The sequence below is a fragment of the Rissa tridactyla genome, chromosome 6 (genome assembly GCF_028500815.1).
Source record: "Rissa tridactyla isolate bRisTri1 chromosome 6, bRisTri1.patW.cur.20221130, whole genome shotgun sequence".
Classification (NCBI taxonomy): domain Eukaryota; kingdom Metazoa; phylum Chordata; class Aves; order Charadriiformes; family Laridae; genus Rissa; species Rissa tridactyla.
The window spans coordinates 15,371,351-15,395,270 of NC_071471.1; the positions used below are offsets into that span (position 1 = coordinate 15,371,351).

At 46.4% G+C, this 23,920-nt stretch overlaps 1 protein-coding gene across 4 annotated transcripts; it reads right to left on the reverse strand.

Annotated features, from left to right (window-relative positions):
• Window positions 1-1,126: 1,126 nt before the first annotated feature.
• UBE2G2 (ubiquitin conjugating enzyme E2 G2) lies at window positions 1,127-23,693 on the reverse strand. Of its 4 annotated transcripts, XM_054206366.1 has the most exons (8): window positions 23,551-23,670; window positions 22,273-22,412; window positions 15,954-15,989; window positions 15,821-15,866; window positions 8,114-8,232; window positions 5,688-5,899; window positions 5,061-5,201; window positions 1,127-3,157 (listed from the first exon to the last, which is right to left on the reverse strand). In XM_054206366.1, the coding sequence occupies exons 2-8, from the start codon at window positions 22,370-22,372 to the stop codon at window positions 3,128-3,130; spliced, it is 684 nt and encodes a 227-aa protein (XP_054062341.1). In that variant the 5' UTR covers window positions 22,373-22,412; window positions 23,551-23,670; the 3' UTR covers window positions 1,127-3,127. The 4 variants fall into 4 exon arrangements, with proteins under 4 accessions (XP_054062341.1, XP_054062342.1, XP_054062344.1 ...); XM_054206367.1 differs by lacking the exon at window positions 22,273-22,412 and having other exon boundaries at window positions 23,551-23,693; XM_054206369.1 differs by lacking the exons at window positions 5,688-5,899; window positions 22,273-22,412 and having other exon boundaries at window positions 23,551-23,693.
• Window positions 23,694-23,920: the final 227 nt, after the last annotated feature.

A 23,920-nucleotide genomic window follows, 5' to 3' on the forward strand; every position in this document is an offset into this window, starting at 1 on the left:
AAAGCAAATATAATCCAGAGAAAGGTTGGGTTTTTTTTAAATCTTCAATACTTTACCTGTTTTACAGCAACTGTTTCAGACTGAAAAAAGGCAACTGCTCAGAAAAACATCGCTACTGGCTAGTATTACACACACTGCCAGTATTATTTCCCAAAGGGAGAGGATTAATCCTTTCAGGGAAGTCCATCACGGGATCGACACAGCAGCTTTATGAGCTTTAACCCTCAGGTGTTCCCCAGCTGTAAAAAGCTCCCTGCGCGCTCAAACCCTCTCGGGGCAAGCGGGGGCATGGCAGGAGCCCGCCCGCCTCCGCAGGGGTATGGAGCTGGGCGAGAGGAACCCTCGCACTGCGCGCAAGGATTCCGTTTGTTACGCAATAACAATGAAGAAGTTTTAGTTCTTTCCCTGTCAAACAACCAGGGAATCTAACACGCCCACCGCGGTGCCGCGTTTAAGCCTTTCAATGAACACGAACGCTCACCGCCGGGTTCAGGGGCGCAGGCAGAGCGAAGCTAACAGCCACCCTCAGGATGGTTCTTCCCACACCAGCAAGGCAAGTTTCAGTCCTCTGAGGTGGCCTTCTGCTTCCATTTTGTCACCTGCAAGACTGTCTGGTATATATGTTCACTGGGTGGCTTAGAACACCCAAGTTAGCAAGCCCGCTGCATGTCAGTCACCTAAAATTATTTTATTTCTAAGCAACAGAGATTTGTGGACGATTGAAATTCTCAGTAGGAACCGGACATCTAGTTGTTCTTCTCAAATCCAAGAGCTAACATTAGCAGATTTTGAATGATCTATTAAAACTCACAATTCACCTATTGCCATAAGAAGACCTTCCTAGGCCAGACACGTGGATCGCAACAAGACCTTTGTAGGAAGCAAAGTGCATCACATCTGCCAGATTTTCATTGTTTTCCTTGAATTATCAAGTTATTGCCATCATTAGAGACAAGATACTTGCCTGGAAAGCCCAAGCAACTGTGTCAACTCCTCCATTCCTACAAAGCACCCCGTGTTTTAACCGCATTAGAATAAACCACTCCACTTCTTTGAACCAAGTCAGAATTGGACTCTCTTGACCAGTTGGTTACCCATAAAAAACACCCACTGCAACACATTTGCGTACATCTACGAAAGGAGAAAATATAATCACTTTATTTTCAGTATACAGACTAAATCCCATCATAAAATAATGAGTGAGCACACATGAATAAAATACTCTGCACTTAAAAAACGCCCATTTTTGCCACGTCTGTGAAGCCATCGTTTGTCACGTGGCACGCACAGCTCTCCAGCGTTGTTTCCATGAGCGGCTGCAGTACTCCCGGGAGCAACGCTCCATCTACTACAACTCAAAAAACACTCTCAGTTTGCATATAAGTGCTACATTTTCCTGTATGCCTTGAAATACTACATAGGTACAACAACACTATTTCATCATCTCTGCCCCCAAACTGTCAGGCCCCCCCTCCCGCCTTTACACCAAAGCAAGAAGAATTACTTCTACAAGGAGGTAAAAATCAGCGAGTTCTAGCAATACAAACTCTTCAGAGGTGCAGAATGATGGCATACTGCGATCTGCAGCACGGACAGCAAGACATAAATACTGACGAGTTGTACACACGCGCATGCACACGATCACCTCTGTAAAGCTTTCTCCAGGATGCGACTCCTTCCATGTCACACGCTTTTCATAGGAGAAAAAAAAAAAAAAAAAAGCCCTTCCAAATTGAGTCAATTTAAAGCTGCCAACAAAATTTGATTCCATGTGCTATCAATGGGCATGTTATTGCTTGTAGTAAATTGGAGAAGATTTGGACCTACACAAGAGATTCGCTTGCAAAGCACAAAGGTCACCAGTGGCCCCTAAGCAGTTTTACAAGCTGAGCGTTGCAGCTGGTATCTCCTCCACCCTCCGCACCAGCGGTCGGCTACAATACTCTGCAGTTCTAAACATGCGTCGTACCATCCTCTAGAAAACACGTTCGGTGTCTTCTCTGACTCACTCATATTTAAATACACAAGAGCAGCCAAGCATAAAGAAGTGTTACAGTTAATTTTACAAAATCCACCACGTTCATCTTTGCTCGTTCACCTGAAAAAACGGGTGACCGAAGGCCAGCAGTGCCTAATCCTCTCAATACCCAAGAGAAGCTGACATTATTGCAGAGATATTTCACATGCCCAGGGGAGCAGACGCATTCTCACTGGATTTTCAAGCTGCCAGTGACCTACCTCGCCCACGGTGAACCCGACCAAAGTGTTTAAGAATCCAGTCTTTACATCTTGCACCTCTAATTGAACGCGAAGTTTACAAATGAGTGTCTTTAAGGAGTAATAAAGCAGCTCTTGGGATTTCTTCCAAGCAAACACTGACTCAAAGGCTCAATACAAACTCACAGTGTTACACGGGAACACCAGCCCACTCTAAACCCCCAGCCAACCACTGACAACAACCCCCTAGATCTTCCCTTGAAGTTACATGCTGCACAATCGCTTTCTTTGCCAATGCATCCTACCTATAACCTTGTTTTATAGCTTCTCCTGCTAACGATACTCTTCAAATCAGTTCTGACTGCAAATGCTGTCCTTACCTTAGCGAGTACCATAGAAATCGATCGATTATTTCCTGTCTACTGGTGCTCCAGATGCAATGCTACCTATAAAAACATACAACTAATTCTTCCAGCAGGTGATGCAAGCCAGCTCTGGTCTCAGACAGCAGATTGGCAAAGGCAGGCTGCGGACTGCAAAGTCTCCAAGCTTTCCATACCATGAAGTGAGGTAGCAACAGGCAGCCTTTGAAACGGCATTGTCTCCATATTTTTCCCTACTATTAAATCCCTTTTCCACACAATTTAGTGAGTGAGCTAGAGGCTTCTCTGGAGCAGCGGAAGAAGAAAAGACATGGTAAATAAATAACAAATGATAAAAAGAACTAGGCCAATAGTTTTGCAAAGTTTTCCTTTTTGGTACCAGCACTGAGCACTGCTCGTTTTCGGGTGGAGAGAAATACAAAACACTTCAGTCTCTTTGTGAGCTTAAAGTCCAAGTGACTTCTGCACAATCTGCTTGGCAATTTTGTTAAACTGTTCTCTGTCTTCCCGCCACATCTTGGAGGCGTCTACATTGGCTCCGCTTTCATCATTTGGCTCTGAAATGAGAAAGATGGAAAGATAGGTGGGCAGGCAGCTAAGGGAGCAAGACTCTCTCGCTTTTTCAATAATGCCTCTGTACCGCCACTTCCCTGGGGCTTTGATCCGCTTCCCCTCCTCGGGACTACAGAAACACCACTGAAGAAAATCCAGTGACAGCTGCTGGATTCTCAAATGGTTCTGATTTAACTGATCACAAGAGAATATCACCGCAAGATCAAATTTAGGTAAGAAACAAGTGGCAGAGGAGCAAGACCTTCTTTTGCTTATGCTCTCAACAATTGAGCCCCGGCATGCACATGGAACAACGCAACGCGGCACCACCAGTGCTATCAAGCGTTTTTACAACTGCACGCCGCTCCCTGCAAAATGTTTTTTTCTGGTTCTGCGGCTTCACAGACACAAAGCCCTCCCGACCAGGCCACCCAAACAGGCTCTGTCACTCTTTGGGATGGCTTGTTCTATTAAAAACCAACAAAACAAACCAAGAAAACCCATAGAATGCTTTCATTTCTGCAACATCTTTCATCCGAGGATTTCAGAGCGCTTTAGAAAGTACATTAAGCCCCTGTGACTCAAAACACTTAATTTTGTACAGAGGTAAGCTGAGGCACGGGACTTATCAGGTTCGTGGTCAGCATACAGAAGGACAACAGATTACACAACTCACTATGACATACTCTACCCATTCTGTTTCACACACTAGTCCAAATCCACCCCAGCCCAGCTCAGGACAGACATCCTGCGCTCATGTCTTTCTTGACACAATGCTGACGGTTGGCCCTTAAAAGCCCGTAGTGGGGATAGGAGATGTGCAGGTCACCCCGTCTGGTCAGCTTGGGCTTACGCTACCTGCGGAGCCTGGGAGAAGCTGACCATCGATGGTTTAGACTAATTCCTCCAAAAGCCATGGGAAAACAGAACGCACAGGCAGAGAACAAGAGAGATCAGGTGACTCCTACGCTAACCAGTCAAGGCAAGGCTGCACCACAAACCAAGTTCTTCGAGGTCACAGGAAGCCCAGCCAGGGACTGTTCGCACAGCTCCCCAGTAGTAACCTACTGTTCTGAAGCTGAAACGGTCACACGTAAGAATCTGTTGCTTGCCCTTTGATCAACCTTGCTGCTCTAAACCTCCTAAAAATCTTTCATCGTTCAAACCTGCTTCTAAGGGACACAGCTCTGCCCTTTTCAGGCAGTTCAGTGGCTCCGTCCACTGTGTGGAAAAGGATCCACCTTTCAGGGAGCTGGACACGACAGAACTGATCCATAGCCCTTGCTGGATTTAGGGAAAGGCATTTAAATGACCGCACAAAAGGTTTTTCAGTCCACCCCTCTTCTCAAGAAGCCTTTCTCTGAATCTGAGGTGGCAGAATGGGGTACATTCCCAGGCCGGCAAATAACAGAAATGGAAGGTGCCAACTTGTGACTTAGAGGCCACAGACTCCAGTTTATCATACTGGTTAGATCTGGCCAGTAACGCTTCGGCTGCTAAAGCCAAATCCAACACAGGCTGTAATCAATAGCTCTAAGACCTGCAAAAGTTGAACAAACGTCCTCGCAAATACAAAGATGGAGCACAGGTTTTGTGCAGGAGCAGGGAACCAGCTGAGCCTCAGGACCCACCCGACCATCACTACCTGCTTGGCTGCTGCTGACCTGGGAGGAAAGCAGTGCAGTTGCTCGCAAAGCTGGAAACACCTATTTAATAATTCAGTCTTTCCCCCCCCCAGTTATTTTCAGAGACCTGTTTTATTAAATAAGTATTGGGGCTTTAAGAACTGTGGTTGCTGCCAAGCGGTTTTAAATATTCTTTGCTCACTTAAATCAAACAGCAAGAAGCAGCTCTAGCTAACTCAGTAACTGCTACCTGAGCTACTGCTAATAAAACAGCAGTCCTTACCTGCCAGCATGCTAACGACTGATAAGAGGATCTTTTCCACGCTCTGCACGGGACTCCACCGCTCAGCGCTGCTCTCATATCCCATGGGATCATCCCCAGGAGCATGAAGAATAGAGATGCAAACTCTTCCATCCGGGTAAACTGCACAAGAAGTAGAGGGGATGGACTGTTACTCAGAGGAAACACTTTGCCTCTCCAGTTCTTTAGCACAGATGAATGTTTATACTTGGCCTTTATACGACTGACACTAAACTCAGTTTTAAATTCCCTCTTCCAAAGGCAAGTGGACACAAAATCTGAAAGACAAGCATCTAGCAAAAAAATTCTAACAAACTTGGGTCACCCTGCCCCAACAGAAGCCTGCTGGGAGCAGTCGTATCATTAAATAACAAGTGACAGGCTCCATGGAAAAAATAAGAGAAGCAGTCTGGTGGAACAAGGCATTTATGCACAGACACTGCTCCAAGTAGGTAACTAGCCCTACGTTAATCAAAGGGTAACAGTCACACAACACTGAATGCACCTTGGAGTCCTCCACTGGACCGTGACCGTAAAAAGAATTAAGCAAACTTGCTCTGGTGCAGCAAGGAAGGAAAAGTGGTATATGTTATCAAGCATACAATTGACCTTATTAAACAAAGCTTCTGCAACATCACAAGTTGTCTTCACAGGCTGAACTCCACTGACTTGATAATGAGGCCAAAGAAAGGCTGAAGAGGCAACACAACGAGAATGGAGTTCTGCTTTAGCAACGTGACCTAATTCTGCAGGCGCCCAAGAAATGACAACTGGAACCCAGTACTTCCAGTGCTGCTGTTCTTCGGGTGACCAAATCTGTGCTATTGCCAGGAAAACAAGACAAAACAAAATGGGGGAATGACCGCTGGAAGCGGTTGTGCTCATTTCCAGTTCCTTCTATTCACCCAGCTAATGTCTGCACAACCCTGCAACACGTAAGCGCTTTGGAAGACTTTTATTTACATCCCCTCCTGCAGCCCCCGCCTGGGGACTGGAGCTGATCTAGCCCGTAGCTGGAAGAGATGAAAACAGCCCATGCTGAAACAGCACTTCTCCTTGCAAGTTCGGAACACACTGGTAGAAGGTATTTCACCTGTAAGTTACTCTGATGTCTTTATGCAGTGTGCCTCGTTTAAAACAGCTGGATCACAGTGGCACAGTCAAGACATCAAAGGCTGATTCCAGGAAGATGTATGCATCTTCCTGCTTTGTCACTAGGTGCTAATGCAAGATGTGTCATTAATCGCTACTTTGAAGTTATCTTCATCAGAGCATCCAGGAACGTCATTTTATTTTAACAGAATATAGTTCTGTGGTGTCTCGATTCCCCCCTGTACATAACACAAGCTGCAAAGATAAGGGAACACAGCAGAGTTTTTAAACATTTTCCTTTGCAATTCCACACAGGTGGAGGGATAAGCACTTAAGGAACAGAAAGAGCACAGCATGGCTACCCACTTCTACAGCCTTTCCGGGTTACAACCAGACCATCACAATGCCGCCTAAGAAAGATTCAAGTGTCCGCTTTAGGTGATCTCAACTTTAGATCAAGGTGACCCAGAGTCACAGGACTTTAAAGAGCTGAGCTGACCAGTCAGTATGTTCCAGTTAACCCCGAAAGGGAAGCGCCCATGTGTAGAGCCACTCTGTAACACAAGACAGTCAGGCAGTTTGTGCGTCTCCGCACCCCACTCCTCCTGGCTATGCTGCAGACAAAGCAGCTGTGAGCAGTGAACCTCATGCCACGGCCACAACTGGAGATGCAAAGTATTGTGCGGACAAGGATTTGCTCACGGAGACCAGCCCTGACAAGAAGTTTGGGTGAATTAGTCCAGCTGGAGCAAGGTGCCGGTGCAGCCACACTGCTTCCAGGTGCCAAACGCTGCAGTCATCAGAGCTTCAGAGGTGATGCTACATGGTCTTGGGCGCCTCCGCACAGTTCTACGCTGTGATGTGCAGGTGTGTCCTCCACAGAAGGACAGGAAGATGTGGATTAAACACACAAGAATCTGCATTCACTGGTGTTTTGAGAAGGGAAGAACTTCAAGAAATTTCAAAATTCCTTGGAATGGGATGAAATAAATCGATTCACAACCGAGATTAAGATTTGCATTATGCAAGTGCAGGAATGTCAGCTGGGAAGAAAACACCAGGCAGGAGGGCAGGATTTTCCTTTTATTGCTCTCAAGTGGCAGAGACCTAATAGCCTAGAATACGGATCCAGCCCATCAAATCTGGGTGATGCTGAACAATCTTTACACGATCCATGCTGATTTAGCAGCTGTTGTAAAGAACAATTTCACACAGAATGCCAAGGCTGACTCCAGAAAGTAGCTCTCCAGGCCGTGAAAGAAGGCTTCAAGGTTTTTACCTGTCCATGGCTCAAACATGTTAGCGGTACTTGTTACTTCAATTGCTTCCACTGAAAAGTCTTAAGATAATATTGTCACCACCAGAATCGCAGAGAAAAAGGCCAGCAAGGTCTTAATATTAAATGCCCGCATACGTGTCATCTGCTTGGACAGAGCACTCTGTATTTCAGAAAGATCACGTCAGAAACATTACTAAACCCATGACTTAATGGGAAAAAAGCCATGCTGCTTAGTAAAGCTGCATCCATACTTTAGTGAATACATTGTCACTCACGAAAGTAACACCAAACTACAAGTCACAGAACAAGACAGGAAAGAGTCTGTATTAATTCACTACATCTCACATCATGTACAGAAGATTTATCTTTAGACTATTTATATAACAGTAACAAGCATTCCTGGGATGATCTTAAAGGCAGTGAAAGTGTTAGAAACTTTATCGGGCTGTTTATGACCAACAAGTATATGAGGAATAATGTGATAGAGAAAGTGACCCTAAGACAGAGCAAAATTGCCGGACAGCTGAAGACTCCTACTGCATACTCAAGGCTGGAAAGGGAGAGCACAACCCTTGGTCAAGATGTCAGCTCTCCTGCCACAGAGTTTGTTTTTAAGGTGCACAAGCAACCCACTCCCCCGTACGTCCTGCTGCATCAGACTCACTGTTTGGATGGAACATCTCGCACGTGAACCTCATCTTCGGAGGACTTAATGGGTAGTCGAGTGGAAAGCTCAGAATAGCAGGGAAAACCCCATATTCGAAACAGGTGTCTTCAGGACCCCTAGAAACAGATAAAAAGCTATTCACCGGAGTTTTAAATCGTTCTTTCACCCAGGTTCTTGTCTAATGAGACATCTGAGGTTTGGGTTCTATCATCTTCTCCAGAAAACAAAGCGTTAATGCACTCGTACCCCACACCTCATAAACTTAAATCCAAATATGGGGCTTGGGAGGGAAGGGGGAAATCAAAGCTCGCACACTAAATTACTAGGAAGGTCACAACACTGCTTAATTAGCAGGGTGTGTCTGGATATAATTGGAGTATCTGGCTCCAAGGCATGTTCCAGGATTTGGGCGTCTGCATGTCAAGAGAAAGCAGAGGCAGGTGTGGGACTCCTGTGCCTTTGAAGATACTGTTATGCTGCACAAGACAGAGATGTCAAATGCTGTAGCTTAAAAATAATTTATAAAACCTATGGAGATCCAAACTGCCAGCGTCGAGCATAACCACACATAAACACTTATCGCTATCTGATGCAAAAAAACACAGCGAAGTTTTGTAAAAACAAAAACACAGCTCAGGGACTTTAATTGGTAAAGGCAGGAGAACGTTTCTTTACAGACTTAAGGTATTTAGTTTGCGCTCCCTAAGTGCACGCGGAGAACAAATGGCTTCATCAGGGTTCTTGTAGAAACATTTCCTTATTGTGTTCATCATCTAGTTCAAAGTGCGATCAAGCTGAGAATATACAGACAACTATTTCACCCTCCCTACATAAAGCATTTCTGGAAGGTGAGCAAAAAAGTTTCCTAGACGTGATTTATTCAAACTTGATGAACCATCTGGAAGTTGTAACACAAACATGATCTCCCCTGATTGGAAAGATCACGGAACAAACTTCATCACTGAAAATCTTAGCCAAGGAAGCCTCCTGTATTTAGCAAAAAGCTCTTCAACAAAGGCTACAGGAAATAAGGTTTAGCAATATATTCATGCCTCCTCCTCCTCCCAATCCACATTTTCAATGATAGAAAGAACATAAAAGTTCAACAAGGACTCCTAACAGTTAAGACTGCAATTGGTAACCTACAGAAAAAGAAAACTGAGGCCAGCAAAACCTAAAGCCCTCGGAGGCTCACTCTCCTAAACCTTGGGATTCCAAAGACTTGGCTGGTAGATAAACACAAGAACTACGTGATTTAAACCTGAATATTGACGCTGGCGGGTAAGATTAGAGAAATGCGTCAACATACTGCAAGAATGAAAGCTAAACCATCTCAACCATTTTGTTCCCTTTCTGGCCTTTTCCCTAAATTTAGTTGGCATTCAATTCACATCTGAGAGTAAACGGAATGCATTTTGTCATTAACATTTTAATTCCAGCTGCATTTTAAAGGCTTATTGTTGAACTTCTAAGAGTATGTACATACACGCATTGAAAAGCTGGTGGGTGTCTTATGTTCTGTTTTGAGAGCAAACACACAGCCTTAAGGGCTCTTCTGTCAAATATGTTAACCCAACATGCTCCATTTTAGGCCCTGTATTATGGGAGCAAAATGCTTTTGTTTTAGCCATTCATTGCTGCCAGGATCAGCTTCAAAGAAATTACTAAAGTTAATCCAAGACAGCATTTGCAACTACAAAACACTCAGGAGGCCGCAACATTTAAGGTTGACAGCATCACGTTCAGTCCAAAAAGGACATCGGCGGGGCCAGGGATGGAGCACTGCATCTTGTGCAATCACACCACCTGCTCTGCAAAGATTTCCAAGTCCACCACCTTCAAAGCCTCCGTGCCTTACGCTGTGATCTCGTCTGAGCTGCTACGCTAGTTGAAGTCCAGACAACGCAGCACTTGCTTAGGGTTCCTCCAAGAAACACCCAGACCACGCGGTGGTGACACCCGTCCCACCGAGCAAAGAGCACCGAGCCACCAGGCCAGTCGCCTTAAGCGGCTCCTGCACCCCGGGAAAGACAAAGCACTTGCCATCGCTAACGGCATGCACGGGGAAGGCCCTCATCCTGCACAAGCTGGACACACGTAACTTTAATAAAAACCTTGTCTTAACCCTGCTCCATCTAAGACTCTCTACAGCCTGCAGAGCAGGCACTCTCTGTTTTTTTCTGCACATGATGCTATTCTACAATCTTCCCTAAAGCACTGAGGAGTGGACATCAGTTCTCCTCCAGCCATTATATGGCATTAAATCATAGAATAACAGAATTGCCTAGGTTGGAAGGGACCTTTCAGATCATCTAGTCTAACCATCGACCTAACTGACAAAAACCATCACTAAACTGTACCTCTAAGCACTGTGTCTACCCGTCTTTTAAATACCTCCAGGGATGGTGCCTCAACCACTTCCCTGGGCAGCCTGTTCCAATGCTTAATAACCCTTTCAGTGTAAAAATTTTTCCTAATATCTAGTCTAAACCTCCCCATGCACAACTTGAGGCCGTTTCCTCTTGTCCTATCGCCTGTTACATGGGAGAAGAGACAGACCCCCCTCGGCTACAACCTCCTTTCAGGGAGTCGTAGAGAGTGAGAAGGTCTCCCCTCAGCCGCCTCTTCTCCAGGCTGAACACCCCCAGCTCCCTCAGATACTCCTCACAAGACTCGTGCTCCAGAACCCTCACCAGCTCCATTGCCCTTCTCTGGACACGCTCCAGCACCTCAATGTCTTTCCTGTAGTGAGGGGCCCAAACCTGGACACAGCACTCGAGGTGGGGCCTCACCAGTGCAGGTGACAGGGGGACAGTCACTTCCCCAGTCCTGCTGGTCACACTATTGACAGACAGATACCAGTCTGTATCACACATCCTGATACAGACCAGGATGCTGTTGGCTTTCTTGGCCACCTGGGCACACTGCTGGCTCATATTCAGATGGCTGTCGACCGACACCCCCAGGTCCTTTTCCACCAAGCAGCTCTCCAGCCACTCTGCCCCAAGCTTGTAACACTGCCTGGGGTTTTTGTGACCCAAGTGCAGGACCCGGCACTTGGCCTTTTTGAACTTCATACCATTGGCCTGGGCCCATCAATCCAGCCTGTCCAGACCCCTCTGCAAAGCCTTTCTACCCTCAAGCAGGTCAACACTCCCACCCAACTTGGTGTCCTCTGCAAACTTACTGAGGGTGCACTCAATCCCCTCGTCCAGATCATTGATAAAGACATTAAACAGAACCGGCCCCAGTACCGAGCCCTGGGGAACACCACTCGTGACTGGCCGCCAACTGGATTTAACTCCATTCACCACCACTCTCTGGGCCTGACCCTCAAACTCGTTTTTAACCCAGCGAAGCCATGGGCAGACAGTTTCTCCAGGAGGATGCTGTGGGAAACTATATCAAAGGCCTTACTAAAGTCCAGGTAAACGACATCCACAGCCTTTCCCTCATCCACCAAACAGGTCACTTTGTCATAGAAGGAGATGCGGTTTGTCAAGCAGGACCTGCCTTTCATGAACCCATGCTGACTGGCCCTGATCGTCTGGTTGTCCTTCATGTGCCCCTATAATGGCACCCAGGATGATCTGTTCCATGACCTTCCCAGGCACCGAGGTCAGGCTGACAGGCCTGTAGTTCCCTGGATCACCCTCCCGGCCCTTCTTGGCCCTTGGATGGGCGTCACATTTGCTAGACACCAGTCAACTGGGACCTCCCCAGTTTGCCAGGACTGCTGGTAAATGATGGGAAGTGGCTCAGTGAGCACTTCCACCAGCTCCCTCAGTACCCTCGGGTGGATCCCATCTGGCCCCATAGACTTGTGTATATCCAGGTGTTGGAGCAGGTCTCTCACCATCTCCCCTTGGATTACGGGGGCTTCATTCTGCTCCCCGCCCCTATCTGCTAGCTCAGGGGTCTGGGTACTCAGGGAACAACCGAGCCTACTACTAAAGACTGAGGCAAAGAAGGCATTAAGTACCTCAGCCTTCTCCTCATCCTTTGTCACTACATTACCCCCTTCATCCGATAAAGGCTGGAGATTCTCCCGAGTCCTCCTTTTGTTACTAATCTATTTATAGAAACTCTTTTTATTGTTCTTAACATCCAAAGCCAGGTTAAGTTCTAGGTGGGCTTCGGCCTTTCTAATTTTCTCCCTACATAGCCTTACAACATCTTTGTAGCCGTCCTGAGTGGCCCGCCCCTTCTTCCAAAGGCCATAAACTCTCTTTTTTCCCCTTGAGTTGTATCCAACAACCAGCTAGACAACCAGACTGTTTAGTTGTGTAAGAGATGTTATGAACAACTCTGTTGACATAAGCTATAACATGAAAATAAGAAACGCTGAACTCCATGAGCTGGCTATTACTTGGGCAAGGGCAAGAAAAGGATGGCAGGTATCTGCCAAAACGGGAGGGGAAAAGCGCATTGACAAGGACAATTAATTCTATATTCATAGCTTCACGTACATTTGTAAATGGTTTCTTATTTGGAAAAAGATGCTGGAAAAAGACCAAACCCCAGAGTCATTAGATGCCAAAAAGGGGAATTCCATGCTAAACAGAAGTCCTAAGCCTAATTATAGTTCTAATTACCTTTCTAGACAGGTTTTTGATAAGTTGACTTCAATTTATACTGTTTTATTTTTCAAGCAATCTTTACGCTAATAAAGCTCTTATTACATGGTTTTGTGTCTTTTGGGGATAAACTTCAATAGCAACACACACTTATATATGCCAACCAAAGGCAGCAAAACTTGGTCTTGAAACATTAAATTCAAGAATTTCCACAACACAGAGCAGTCTGTCGGACCTCACGCAGCGCTAAGGAATTGAGCAGCATTATGGCAAACTCTCTCAACATGCTGGGACTATTTATCATCACGAATAAGTCGCCCTGTTGCAAAGATTTGTCTTTCATAAATACTCTAATTCAGCTATTGTTTGATGTCTTATCAAAAGGGTGAATTTTACACCAGGCTCCAAAGCTTTACAGTTCAGAAAGATTACCACATTGTATTTTCAGTTCTGGATCTATTACACTTGCTTTGGGAGCACAAGAACTGTTCTATCATTCAGACATGTCAATACAACCTTAACATTTCTATGTTTAACATTTATCCAGAACTGCTGCTGCAGGCAAGAACACCGGAAATACAAATTATGATTGCCATTATTTTAAAAGGCATTATTTTATCTCCAAGCCAAGCTCTTACATCAATCTGTGTAAGATTACCCAGCCCACCTCTGAACTGATATATGAGCAATGTCTTTTTTCTCTTGGGTCTCTCTTTTTTTGGTATATTTGCCATTACATGTGCTCTAACTTTATATAAATTGGGTGAAGGAAAAAAAATAAAAATAAAGTATTCTGTTCTCTTCTTTGCTATTATGCTACATACTTACCTTTTACACTTCGTCTATCTAAAAAATTGAAGCCAACTTTATTTTAAATTACTCATCTGCACTTCTTTCATTCCCATAATCTCACACAGCACATTTGAGATTACAAAACATTTGAGAAGATTATCACAGACAAATATAAACAAGTCATTTAGATTGCTTTCCAAATGTACACAAACACTTCTACTAATAAGAGTTTCGTAAAGAGATGAAAGTAACCGAACGTGTTTAGGGCAAACACGTTTCTATTGTACCACAGCTTCAGAATTTAGCAGATCTTAAAAATATAATTTTACTATGACACACACACAATACAGAAACCAAAATTAAAGCTCCTCCGCCTCTCATTTTGCGCTGACAAAGACCTGAAGCTCAACACTCAGCACTTTAAAGGGCTTTCAAGTCTGCAAGCGGCTCCTCTGTTGTTTAAGAATTTGTTATGGGAAACATCAGAAAAGGTATTTTCTGGGTGATGAATCAAATCCAAAAGTACTTCTGTGTGTCCCCCATGGAAGTTCTATTCAACCACGCAATCTCTGCTACGAGACAGTACCAACAGACAGGAATTTCCTTCCATATTCCAAGAAGTGCATTACCTCCTCTGGGATTTCTGCGCTCCCAAGCAATGCACAGCTGTCTGAACTGAAACTGGGGACATTACAAAGCCCAAGTTTCGAAGAGTGATAATTATTCCACTGGCAGAAAGAGAAAGTCTAAGACATCACAGCCCAAATCTTTGGTGTCAGGCAACAAACTACCTATTTCCATGCAAAGTGTTTGTTTTCAGGGGACGGAGCTACCAGGAAGTACAACCTGTTCATCACAGGATAAATTGCTGCAGATAAGCAGAGGCATTTACCAACTCTTCATATCAATCAGCAAACAAGCAGAGGTAATCCAAATCTCCATTTATCAAGGCCTAAAATAACTCGAAGGCTCACGCTTGCCATAAAGCAGGATCACCCACGCAGCCAGCTTGTGTGGAATAGGTGATGTGCTACAGCTTGCGATGCTTTTGTATTGGTTGCGTGCCTGGTCCCAAGAGACAGAAATCTTGGTTTTCATCCCTAGACAACACACTCCAAGCAAATCGAGCTAAGGAGAATTCTGCCAGCCACGCTAGTTGAGGATCTGGTAAGTCAGCAGTGGTGTTTGCAGCGTAGACCGGCAAAGAGCACCGCAGGCACGCTGCGAGCGAGGCCATGGCCACTGCCCGCTGCCCCTGGCGTCCTCCAGGAGCCCCTGGCCCTGGCTGAAGGAAAGGAAATCGCCAACTCTTATTAAAGGAATCTTGAACTACAGAGCCTGCATCTACCCTAACAGACCACCACTTCAGGACTTAGCCGTTAGGATCTTCTTCATCTTTTAATTCTGTAGCGTTTGCCTAAATTGTCAGACCTGAGTAACAAACGTCTCTTTTCCTCTCCCCTACTGTTTTAGAACTTTATTTTGTAGAAATCACCAGTTATTCCGTGCACACAGAGATCCCAAAGAAGGGTACAGCGTAAGTAAGAGAGTATAAACAAAAGAGAAAACAACTTGTAAGATGCTCGGCAAAAAGATTTTGTCTTTCCATTGCAAGTTTTGCTATGAACAACCATACCCACTTGTTTGAGAGTGGAAGGGGGACGACGCAGCTTTGTCTTTGTCACCCCCAAAAACAGGCAGCAATCAGAGCTATTCACCAACAGAAGAGCTTTCTGCATGGAGCCATTGCACCCAATGCCTTTACAACACCAGCAGATTCATGAAGTGTAAAGAATTTCAAAACAATTTGAATACTTTCTCAGATCAATCCCCTTCCATTTTTCTAGAAAAAAAATTGAAAAGTAAACTGATTTTAGATATTAATTGTTTTCTCCTATTACTGATAATCTGTGTACCTTGCTCAATTAAAACATGAGAAAAACCTGTCCTGTATTTGCAGTTGAGTAATGTTCCCAACGGGTTTGTGCAATCTACAAGCAATTCATTGTTCCCTACAGTGTTTGTATACGCAACACATACCCAAGGGAGCCCAAATGAGGATTCCTGTCAAATTTGCAAGTTACTTATACTTAACATTGCTTATTATATGACACCTGTGCAACAAATGATCACTTAAGTCCCAATCCTGCCTCTGTCACACTGTTTAAATTCCAAATATAATTCGCTGTTTGGGTCACAACAGAAGTTCCCAACCAAAGGTAGGCCAAGGTTGGTATTTTGCAGAACCGATATTATTTTTTTACATTCTCGTTCTCCTAGAAGCCAATCACAGTGTGCAAGTGCTGATTTCAGATACAAAACAGTATTAACTCACATAATCAGAGCTTCCCATTCAAAGAAGTTCTCTTCATTCATGGGACCTATTAAGAAAAAACAAAACAACGCTTAGCGCTACCCGAATGCAAGGCTACAATTTCACCGCGCACAAACCCCGTTCAGCTCCTCACCTGCTACTATCCCTTCCGGGGGGTTCAGGGTCAGCTCTGTGAAAACAAAAACAGAGGGAAGGTTAACAAGACCTGCAAACCCGAGCATTTCAGCTAGCATTTGGGCGGCCACAGCTCACAACAGAGGCCCCACCAGCAAACACCCTTGGAGAAAAGCTTGAGGACACCATGGGAGGAACCTTCTGACCATGCTTTACTGGGCAAAAATCCACACCCAAAAGGCCCAGTGTCTCACTGCTGACAATTTAACTTTTTCATGCAAGACAATTTTCTAGACAAAATTATTCGGCATTTTGTACTTTTTCAGGCTCCCAAAACTAGACTTCCCTGGGGCAACAATTTAAAACTGAGAAGGAAGGAAAAAACCTTTTTCCACAAAGCACTGGAAACACTCTCCTCTTGGAGCATCAGGGTATCTGCAGATACAAACTCAACAGCCCAAAGAGAAAATGGGCTGTATTCCTGTAACAACTCTGCACCAATTCAGACTTGACAGCATCTCAATGCAAAACCCAAAATGACGCAAAAAGGTGGGGAAGCAGAAGCAAAAGATATTTCACAAGCGACTCTGTTGCTTGAATTCAATCCAACTCCCCCTGTGTGGCCTGGAAAACGCAAGTGAAAAAAGGAACAGCACTGAAGCAGTCATGCTTGTTTGGATCCACCAATGCTCATTCATCAGTAAGAAACTGGTACAATCCCCAGTTCATACAATAACCTCAATTTCAAGCCTGCTGAAACCCAGCACTCTGTGCGCTCATAAAATAATAACCAGTTTTTCTACCGTCTAGTGGAACGACCATCAATTCCAAAGTCCTGAGGGGTGGTAGCAGCTGGTGAGGCAAAGTTCAGCCCTGCACAGGCAACCAGTGGCCCTGCAGACCCTGGGGGGCTGAGCGCCAGCCCCCCAGCTCTGAGCGAGACGTGGGGCAGCCGGCGGGACCGGCAGCAGGAGGTGACACTCCGAGGGTGTCAGACCAGAGGAGGTAACAGTAATTGGGCCAACTTAAGTAAGCGCTGTGAGCTGCTTATCTAGAACAGTGTTTCCTAACCTATGGCCCACGGACTACTAGCGGCCGATCACACACAGAACACAGACGCAGGAAAGGCCACACACATTCCCATGCACAAAAACAGGACACCTAGGGAATACAGGGAGTCACAAACCAATAAACCAGACACTCGACCTAATTTCTGTTAGGCTATATGTGAAAATTGTGGGTAGGGCTGCACGTAACAGCACACGGATTTTTGCCTTAAAACAGCTCAGTTACTGTTGGATTAAAAAATGTGCCGATGTACGCCAACAGGAAAGATAGCGAAACTCTTCAGTTCACTCAGATTGCCATTAACTTTGGCACAGACCTCTGCGACTGAAGTTCAAAAGCACAGCAACAGATTGATACTCAGCATTATGGTTTACCACGACACTTGACATTATGGAGCAGGTTTTTCCAGCTCAGTAGTGGGTCTCTAACAGCTTTTCTTGTTGATGTTTTTAGACAGGAAGAGGGAGATGTCAAACCCAGGAGCTCCTGGAATCATTTTGCTCCATCTTGTGGCTCTCTCTAAGAAGAAAATCTCTCTGATATTTCCCACGATTTCCCTTGAAAAGCCCAGTGGCAGCATCTGCGTGTTCCTTGCAGTGGGCAGCCACGCAGAGGTATGCCGTACAGGTCTCCACCCCCAAGGAAAACCGGGGCAACCGGGAAGCAAGAGCCAAACCCCACTGAGCAAAGGGTCCTTATGAGGATGGAGGTTCAATTCTCCACTTCACCTTGCTCAGCTCCCCCCTCGGAGATAGGCAAAAGAGGCTTCCATTCTTAAGGATCCGGCAAAGCGCAGGGACACATGAGATTTGATTTTGAGCTGCTGCTGCTACACCTGGTCATTGAGGAAGGAAAAAGCCCTTTTCCACATGAATGGTCACATCTTACCCTGTGATTTCTCTAGAGCCATTCAAAGGAAAATTGGGGGCACAGCTTTTGGGAGCTACCCGGCATGAATTGCCAGTAGCTGACACAGCATCGGCTGCTTCAGTCTTACCAGAACCTCCAAAATAGGGTCACTTTAATGGAATGTCAGGGGGGATTTTTTCCAATTATTTTTAAGCGAGCAGCAAGAAGCATGCGATCAGAGCATTTGTTTTAACCTTTCACTGCAGAACGACTTTGACAAGTCAGCTAGGCCAAAGAGTCTCCCACCCAGCTCTCCTCTGCCACGCTGTCCCTCTGCAGCTGTCCTCCCGAGCAAGATGTGTGGCACAACGGGAGCTTGTCAGCAGACAGAAGAGCCCACCCTCTGCTCTCCATGGCATCCAGCCTGGGGGGAACTTCTGGCTAGCCTGAGTTTGGCCTCGTGATCTGCAAGACTCACACACACACACACGCACAGTTTCACACTTTCCCAGGGAAAGCTCTTCCCCTCTGCGAGTGCCACACCATACAGTCCTCTCGCCTGTCCAGCCACGACAGCAGCGTGCCAGCGCACGCCCACACCCCAGCCACCATCACCCAACGACTCAAACACTGATGTGCCATTTCTGCTCCTGCGCGCTCTGTTTTCCAGTGACAGCAAGGAGCTGAGCCCTCTGCCCATGCTGAGCATGGACAGCATCCAACACCAGGCACTGACAAGGGAAACGTGGATCCTGAAGCTACACCAGCTGCTTGAGAGAGGCAGATTGAACAAACTGAGAGCCACCTCCCCCACTCCCCTTTCTCCAAGGGGCAAGATCAGCAGAAAGACTTTGCAGGAGCCCTTGATGTGTCAGCTCCTTGCTGACTGGTGATTGTACATCCAGGAAGAAACCTCCAAGGTGCGGAACCTTATGATCTGTGGGACAACCAAGGTAGAAGTGGAGCCATCGGACACAGAGGAGCCCTCCTGCCGCACTGGCCCCAGCTCTGTCACCCTCACCTGGAGCTCTGGGACCCCACGCCTGTGCTGGAGCACAGGCCCCATTCCACAGAGCATCATGGCTTCCCCTCTGCTACCAGGGGGCAGATAACCCTCTTTGGTGCACGCAGAGCGAGGCCACCACCTGCTTGGGCTGGTATTTTACATGGTGTGAACTACCAGAGCTGCCATCAGCAGGAATCATGGGATAAAGCAGCCTCCTGATGCACCCATGGAATACCGTACTGACGGGAAAGCCTTCAGGGTTCCTACGGAGCAAAGGCACAAGCAGTAATGTCCTATTAAGGGACTCTGAGAGCCAGAAGCATGAGAAGTCAATGTGGAACAAAAGGATAAAACAGAAAACCAGAAAAGGATTAGTTTTGAAAGAGGTAAAGGGCAAGGCCAAAAGTCTCTGTGGAAAACAAGAGTTACAAGGAAAAGCTGAGGCTGGCAGCTGCTGCTGGAAGGGAAGGCAGATAAGGCACCAGGTCACTTATACGTCACCACAGCCACTTCAGGGTGCCCCAGGGTCTGAGGTTTGTGGAGAGCTCTCTGCTCACACACGTGTTGTTGGGTGCACGTTGGAGGAGCCCATGGTGACGCAGCCCACCAGCTGATTCAGAGCGATATCTCTCTTAAGGACTGTAGAGCATTTGGAGTAGTGTCCGCCTTTGCATCCTTCATGAGGCATCCTGTTTGGTTTGCAGGGTGGTTTTGCTGCACGCAATCTAGGGGACTGGCTTCCAAATTGAAATGCAGCGAAGTCCCAGCTTGTAGCACGATAGCTAAACCTTACTTTATAGCTTTGCTTGTAAGCTGAGACTGAACAAAACGCAGCTGACACTAGTGAAGTGCAACGCTTCTATCAGAAACTTGGGGCAGATTTGGCTGCGCACACCATCAATGCCTCCCTTTTCATTTCACTGCTCTTTACGGAATCAATATAGACCAATTACACCTCGGCCAAAAGGAGGAGAACTGAAAACAGACCTCCCTGTTAAAGAGGTTAACAGAAAGACTGATCACATTCTTAAAAAAGAAGTTCTGTTGAACGGAAAACTGCAACAATTTATCTTATCTCCCAGGTGATTAAATGCACAAGACCCAGGAAATATTAAGGGCACATGCTCACTTCAGTAGCTGACAGCATCTGGACTGACACGCTTGAAACCAGAATCTTGTTCTTTCTACTCTGCCAAAAATTCTGTTTTCTTCTCTCTTCTCTGACATAGCATCCGATCGGCATAAGGCAGTCTGAGCTCACGCGGACACACAGCACAGCGTGTGTCTGAGATACTTCCTAAGCATAACAATTAGGAAAGAGCATTTTCAAAGCAGGTTTAACACAGACAGCCGCAGAGGCCTACCACAAATGTTCATCCTCCTCTTCCCCCGGAGAGAGCAGCTCATCACAACCCACCCCACCGCAGCGGGAGTTTTCTTCCAGCTCACACAAACTCTCTCCAAGCAACAAGGACAGGAAGCATCGATTGAAGTGCTGCCAGATTTTGTTCTGTATGATGAAGGTGTATTTTTTCTGTGAATTCTAAATTCTCAGAATTCACTTAAATCTCATATTTTTTAACCCAACAGCACTCCCAATGATACCAGCTGGCATTACAATCCACTGCTCTGTTATCTGTTTGTAAGAGAAAGGAAATACAATCCATACAACTAGGCACTACAACACTTGCATCTCCACAGATTTGACTTAATACTTTCAAAGTAACCCGTTTTAGATTTAAAAAGTCGAGTCAGTGATACCTTCAAGATCACACAGACAGGAAACAGAAAACATAGAAACAGAAGTTTTCCATCTCTTAACTCTCACAAGCGTAAACTGCTATTGAGAGACTAATTTCAGGCTTTAATATTACTAAATATTGTAAATCTAGAACTAACAACAAACATATACTCTTAACAGAAACGACACTCTTTTTTATATCTGATTTTTTTGAAAGCTTTATCTAAATTAGTTCTGGCAGAGTAGAAAAATACTTGAATAAATATGAGACACCAAAAAGTCATCACACTCCAAACAAAGATCTAAATGAGGACAAAAAATAAATCCATCTCACCTGGCTGCCCACAGCCACCTTCCCTTCCTTCCCCACAAGGGAAAACACTGCAATTTCACAGTCTCTCCCAAAATGGAATAATGTATTTGGGTTTCAACAGGTAGAAACTCCTCACAACATCAAGCATTTTTCACATACAGTAAGAAAAAACCTTTATTTAAAGACTTAAACACGTGTGCACATACGCAGAGAAAATCAAAGACCAAAACTGAAAAAAAAAAGCAAGTAAGGGAAGAATTAGAAATCTGGTAAACAAAATACACCCACCAGCAAGGCACGGACTGCCAAACCTCTCCGCCACGACTAGAAGCAACTAAATGGAAGAGACAGTGAAGAAGAAAGAGGAAAATTAAAGAAAAAAAACATTGTGTGCCACAAATATACACGAGATTTCACCCGAAGTGGGCAGACAGGAGGAAGAGGTCATTTAAAGTCTTCTCACCATTCCCATTCACCCAGGGCCATGCAATGCTTACACCCGCTCTGGGAATATGAACCAGCAACACACATTGTCAGGAGGGAGCTGAAAGGTCACACAAAACTGAACCTCAGCCTACAGCCCTGTCCCCACACAGGATTTTCTCTTTTTCTGAAAAAAAGAGGCAGCAGAACTACCTATGACTAGGAACTATTTTTATTTTTCAAAGTAACTTTTACTGAAAATTTCTACAGGACAAAACAGCTTCTGAAGAGCTACAACTAACTGCCCAGTCTTTTGTGAAACACTAGGGGAAGGTCATAATTCAGGCTTGATTATGGATTTTGTAGCAAAGTTTGATGACAGCACTCACTAAAGGAAAGTAACGACCCTGGAAATGCACATACAGCGCAGGGTAATCCAGGCGGCCACAGAAACCAAAAGGTCTGGCTTACTCTAATTCTGTAACTCAGGTCTCCGGAAGACAAAGCATTGTACACTTAAGTCATTGCAGATTACACTTGTTTTTTTACAACACTATGCTTTATTACAGTTGGGAAAGTATTGACAAAGGAAGATCACAAACAAGATGCTATCTCAGTTCATGGTAAGTGTTACCCTGGGAAACTATGTGGAAGAAGATTCATGTAACGTCTGCCTGTAGCATTACGTCAAATTCTTTTTGATGTTATCTAATACCACTTTTTCCCTACAGAATTTGTTCATACAAGACATTCAAGTAAGATCTCAGAGCTTCTCAACAACAAAGGATCAAAAATGCTTTTTGGGACTAAGAGGATTTATGTAAGAGAACAGATAGAAGCAGAGTCATGTCATTTTGCAGCTGCCTTTCAGGTCAATGCTTCTGGATTACAACAGAAAAATGCAGGTTTCTAGGACACACCATCAGCACAAGCTTTACCTGAACACGGGGCCAGCGGGACTCGCTCACCACCCTGAGTGGCTACTGCAGCAGCCCAAGCAGTGTGAGGCAGCAGGCCAGCGCCCGCAGACACCTGCATGGTGGTTCTGCTTGGAGACCTGTGTGCCCAGCAGAGCGGCCTGAGAAGAAACATGGTATTGGCAGGAAACAGGCGTCTATAAATATTTCATACAGGCTGGAGTCTTCCACTAAATGACAGTAAAGGGAGAAACAACTCCTCATCCCTGGACAACCTCGGGAGCTCTGTAAATGACCCTCACTGGAGCAGGAGAACAGTTCTTACAGCCTAACGCCTTCACCTACCAAAGACCTTTTTTTTTTTAACCCATTCTACGTTCCAACCTTAAATAAAAGCCAGAATACCAGAGGCCAAAAGGAACTAGGTAAACAATAACAACAAAGTATGTCTTGCCATAAAAAGGCACCTTCAGATGCCTGGCAAGCGCAGCGGTGAGCAGATCACCCACCCCAGGAGGAACAGGACACCCCAGAGGGATCCAGACCACTGCAGCAGGTCCCTGCTCCATGGTGGGGCTGGCAAAGATCACCACTCAACACCCCTTGCAAAGTCACATCTCACATAGATTTTTAAACAAACAAGTCTATGTCCTTGATCACTACCTTCTAGATCAAATGCTTTTACTAACCACCAGGAAGGTCTTGATAAACACATCTAATTATCCTTCAAGTAACAAAGCTCTGCGACAGAGGCTTCCGTGGCTGTAAGTTGTTCCACCTGCAAAATTTACCTGGGCAAAAATAAAAAGAACTGGCCACTTGCCCAGGATTGCCAGCCCTCCCCCATGACTAAGCTCCCCCTGCCAGGGAATCCCAACGGCTCACAAACCGCCCCTCGGTGTCCCAGCCCAAACAGCCGGGCTCGGTGCGCAGGACGGTCTCCCTGCGGCGAGGGAGAAGGGAGAACATCCCGGTGGAGGGAGGCGGTGCCATCCGTGACTCCCCGCTTCCACAGCCGCGCTTCAGAGAACGCGCTGCCCCTAAACGCCCGCCCCGGGTGCCTCTGTGGGGACGCAGCGAGAGCTCTGCAGGCCCGGCGGGTACAGGTAAACCGTGGCCAGCGGGGCACAGGGAGGCGGCCCGGCCGCCGGGAGGGAGGGAGGCCCGCGGCCTGCCCCGCCGCCGGTCACCGCCCCAGCCCGGCCCGCCGCCTCCGCCCCCCCCGGGCTTTCAGAAGGCTGCCGTCAGGAGGGGCATCCCGGGAGAAGCCCAAGGAGCGCCCAGCCCACCCCGACTCACGCTTGTACTCGGCCATGAGCCGTTTGAGCGCCGTCCCCGCCATGGCGCGGCTTCGCCGCTCCCGCCGCCGCTTCCGGGCGGGCGGCTAGAGAGGACGGCGGCCTGCCGCTCCGCCGCCTCCGCCTCTATGGTGCCCGGCCAGGCCTCCCAGCCCCGCGCATGCGCAGAGCGGCGCCGGCCGTGCGCAGCGCCGAGCACACACACCCCCACCCCCGGGCGGGAAAACTCAATTAGGGTCGAAACACTCAATTAGGGCAGCGGGAAACAGACGGTCCCGGTGGCCATCCTTTAGGAAGGTGGCTGCAGGAGCGGAGGATGAAGCTAGAGCTTCAGGGAGAGGGAGAAAAGAGGGCCAGAAGTTGGATCGTGC

Coding starts and splice junctions, on each gene's coding strand:
- UBE2G2 (XM_054206366.1), bottom strand. CDS start 22,372: ATGCAGGTGTCTGCGGGCGCTGGCCTGCTGCCTCACACTGCTTGGGCT. Junction 8,233..15,820: donor GAATGGGAAGCTCTGATTAT/GTGAGTTAATAC, acceptor ATCTGTTTCTAG/GGGTCCTGAAGACACCTGTT. Junction 5,900..8,113: donor CGAGATGTTCCATCCAAACA/GTGAGTCTGATG, acceptor TCCTGGCAATAG/CACAGATTTGGTCACCCGAA.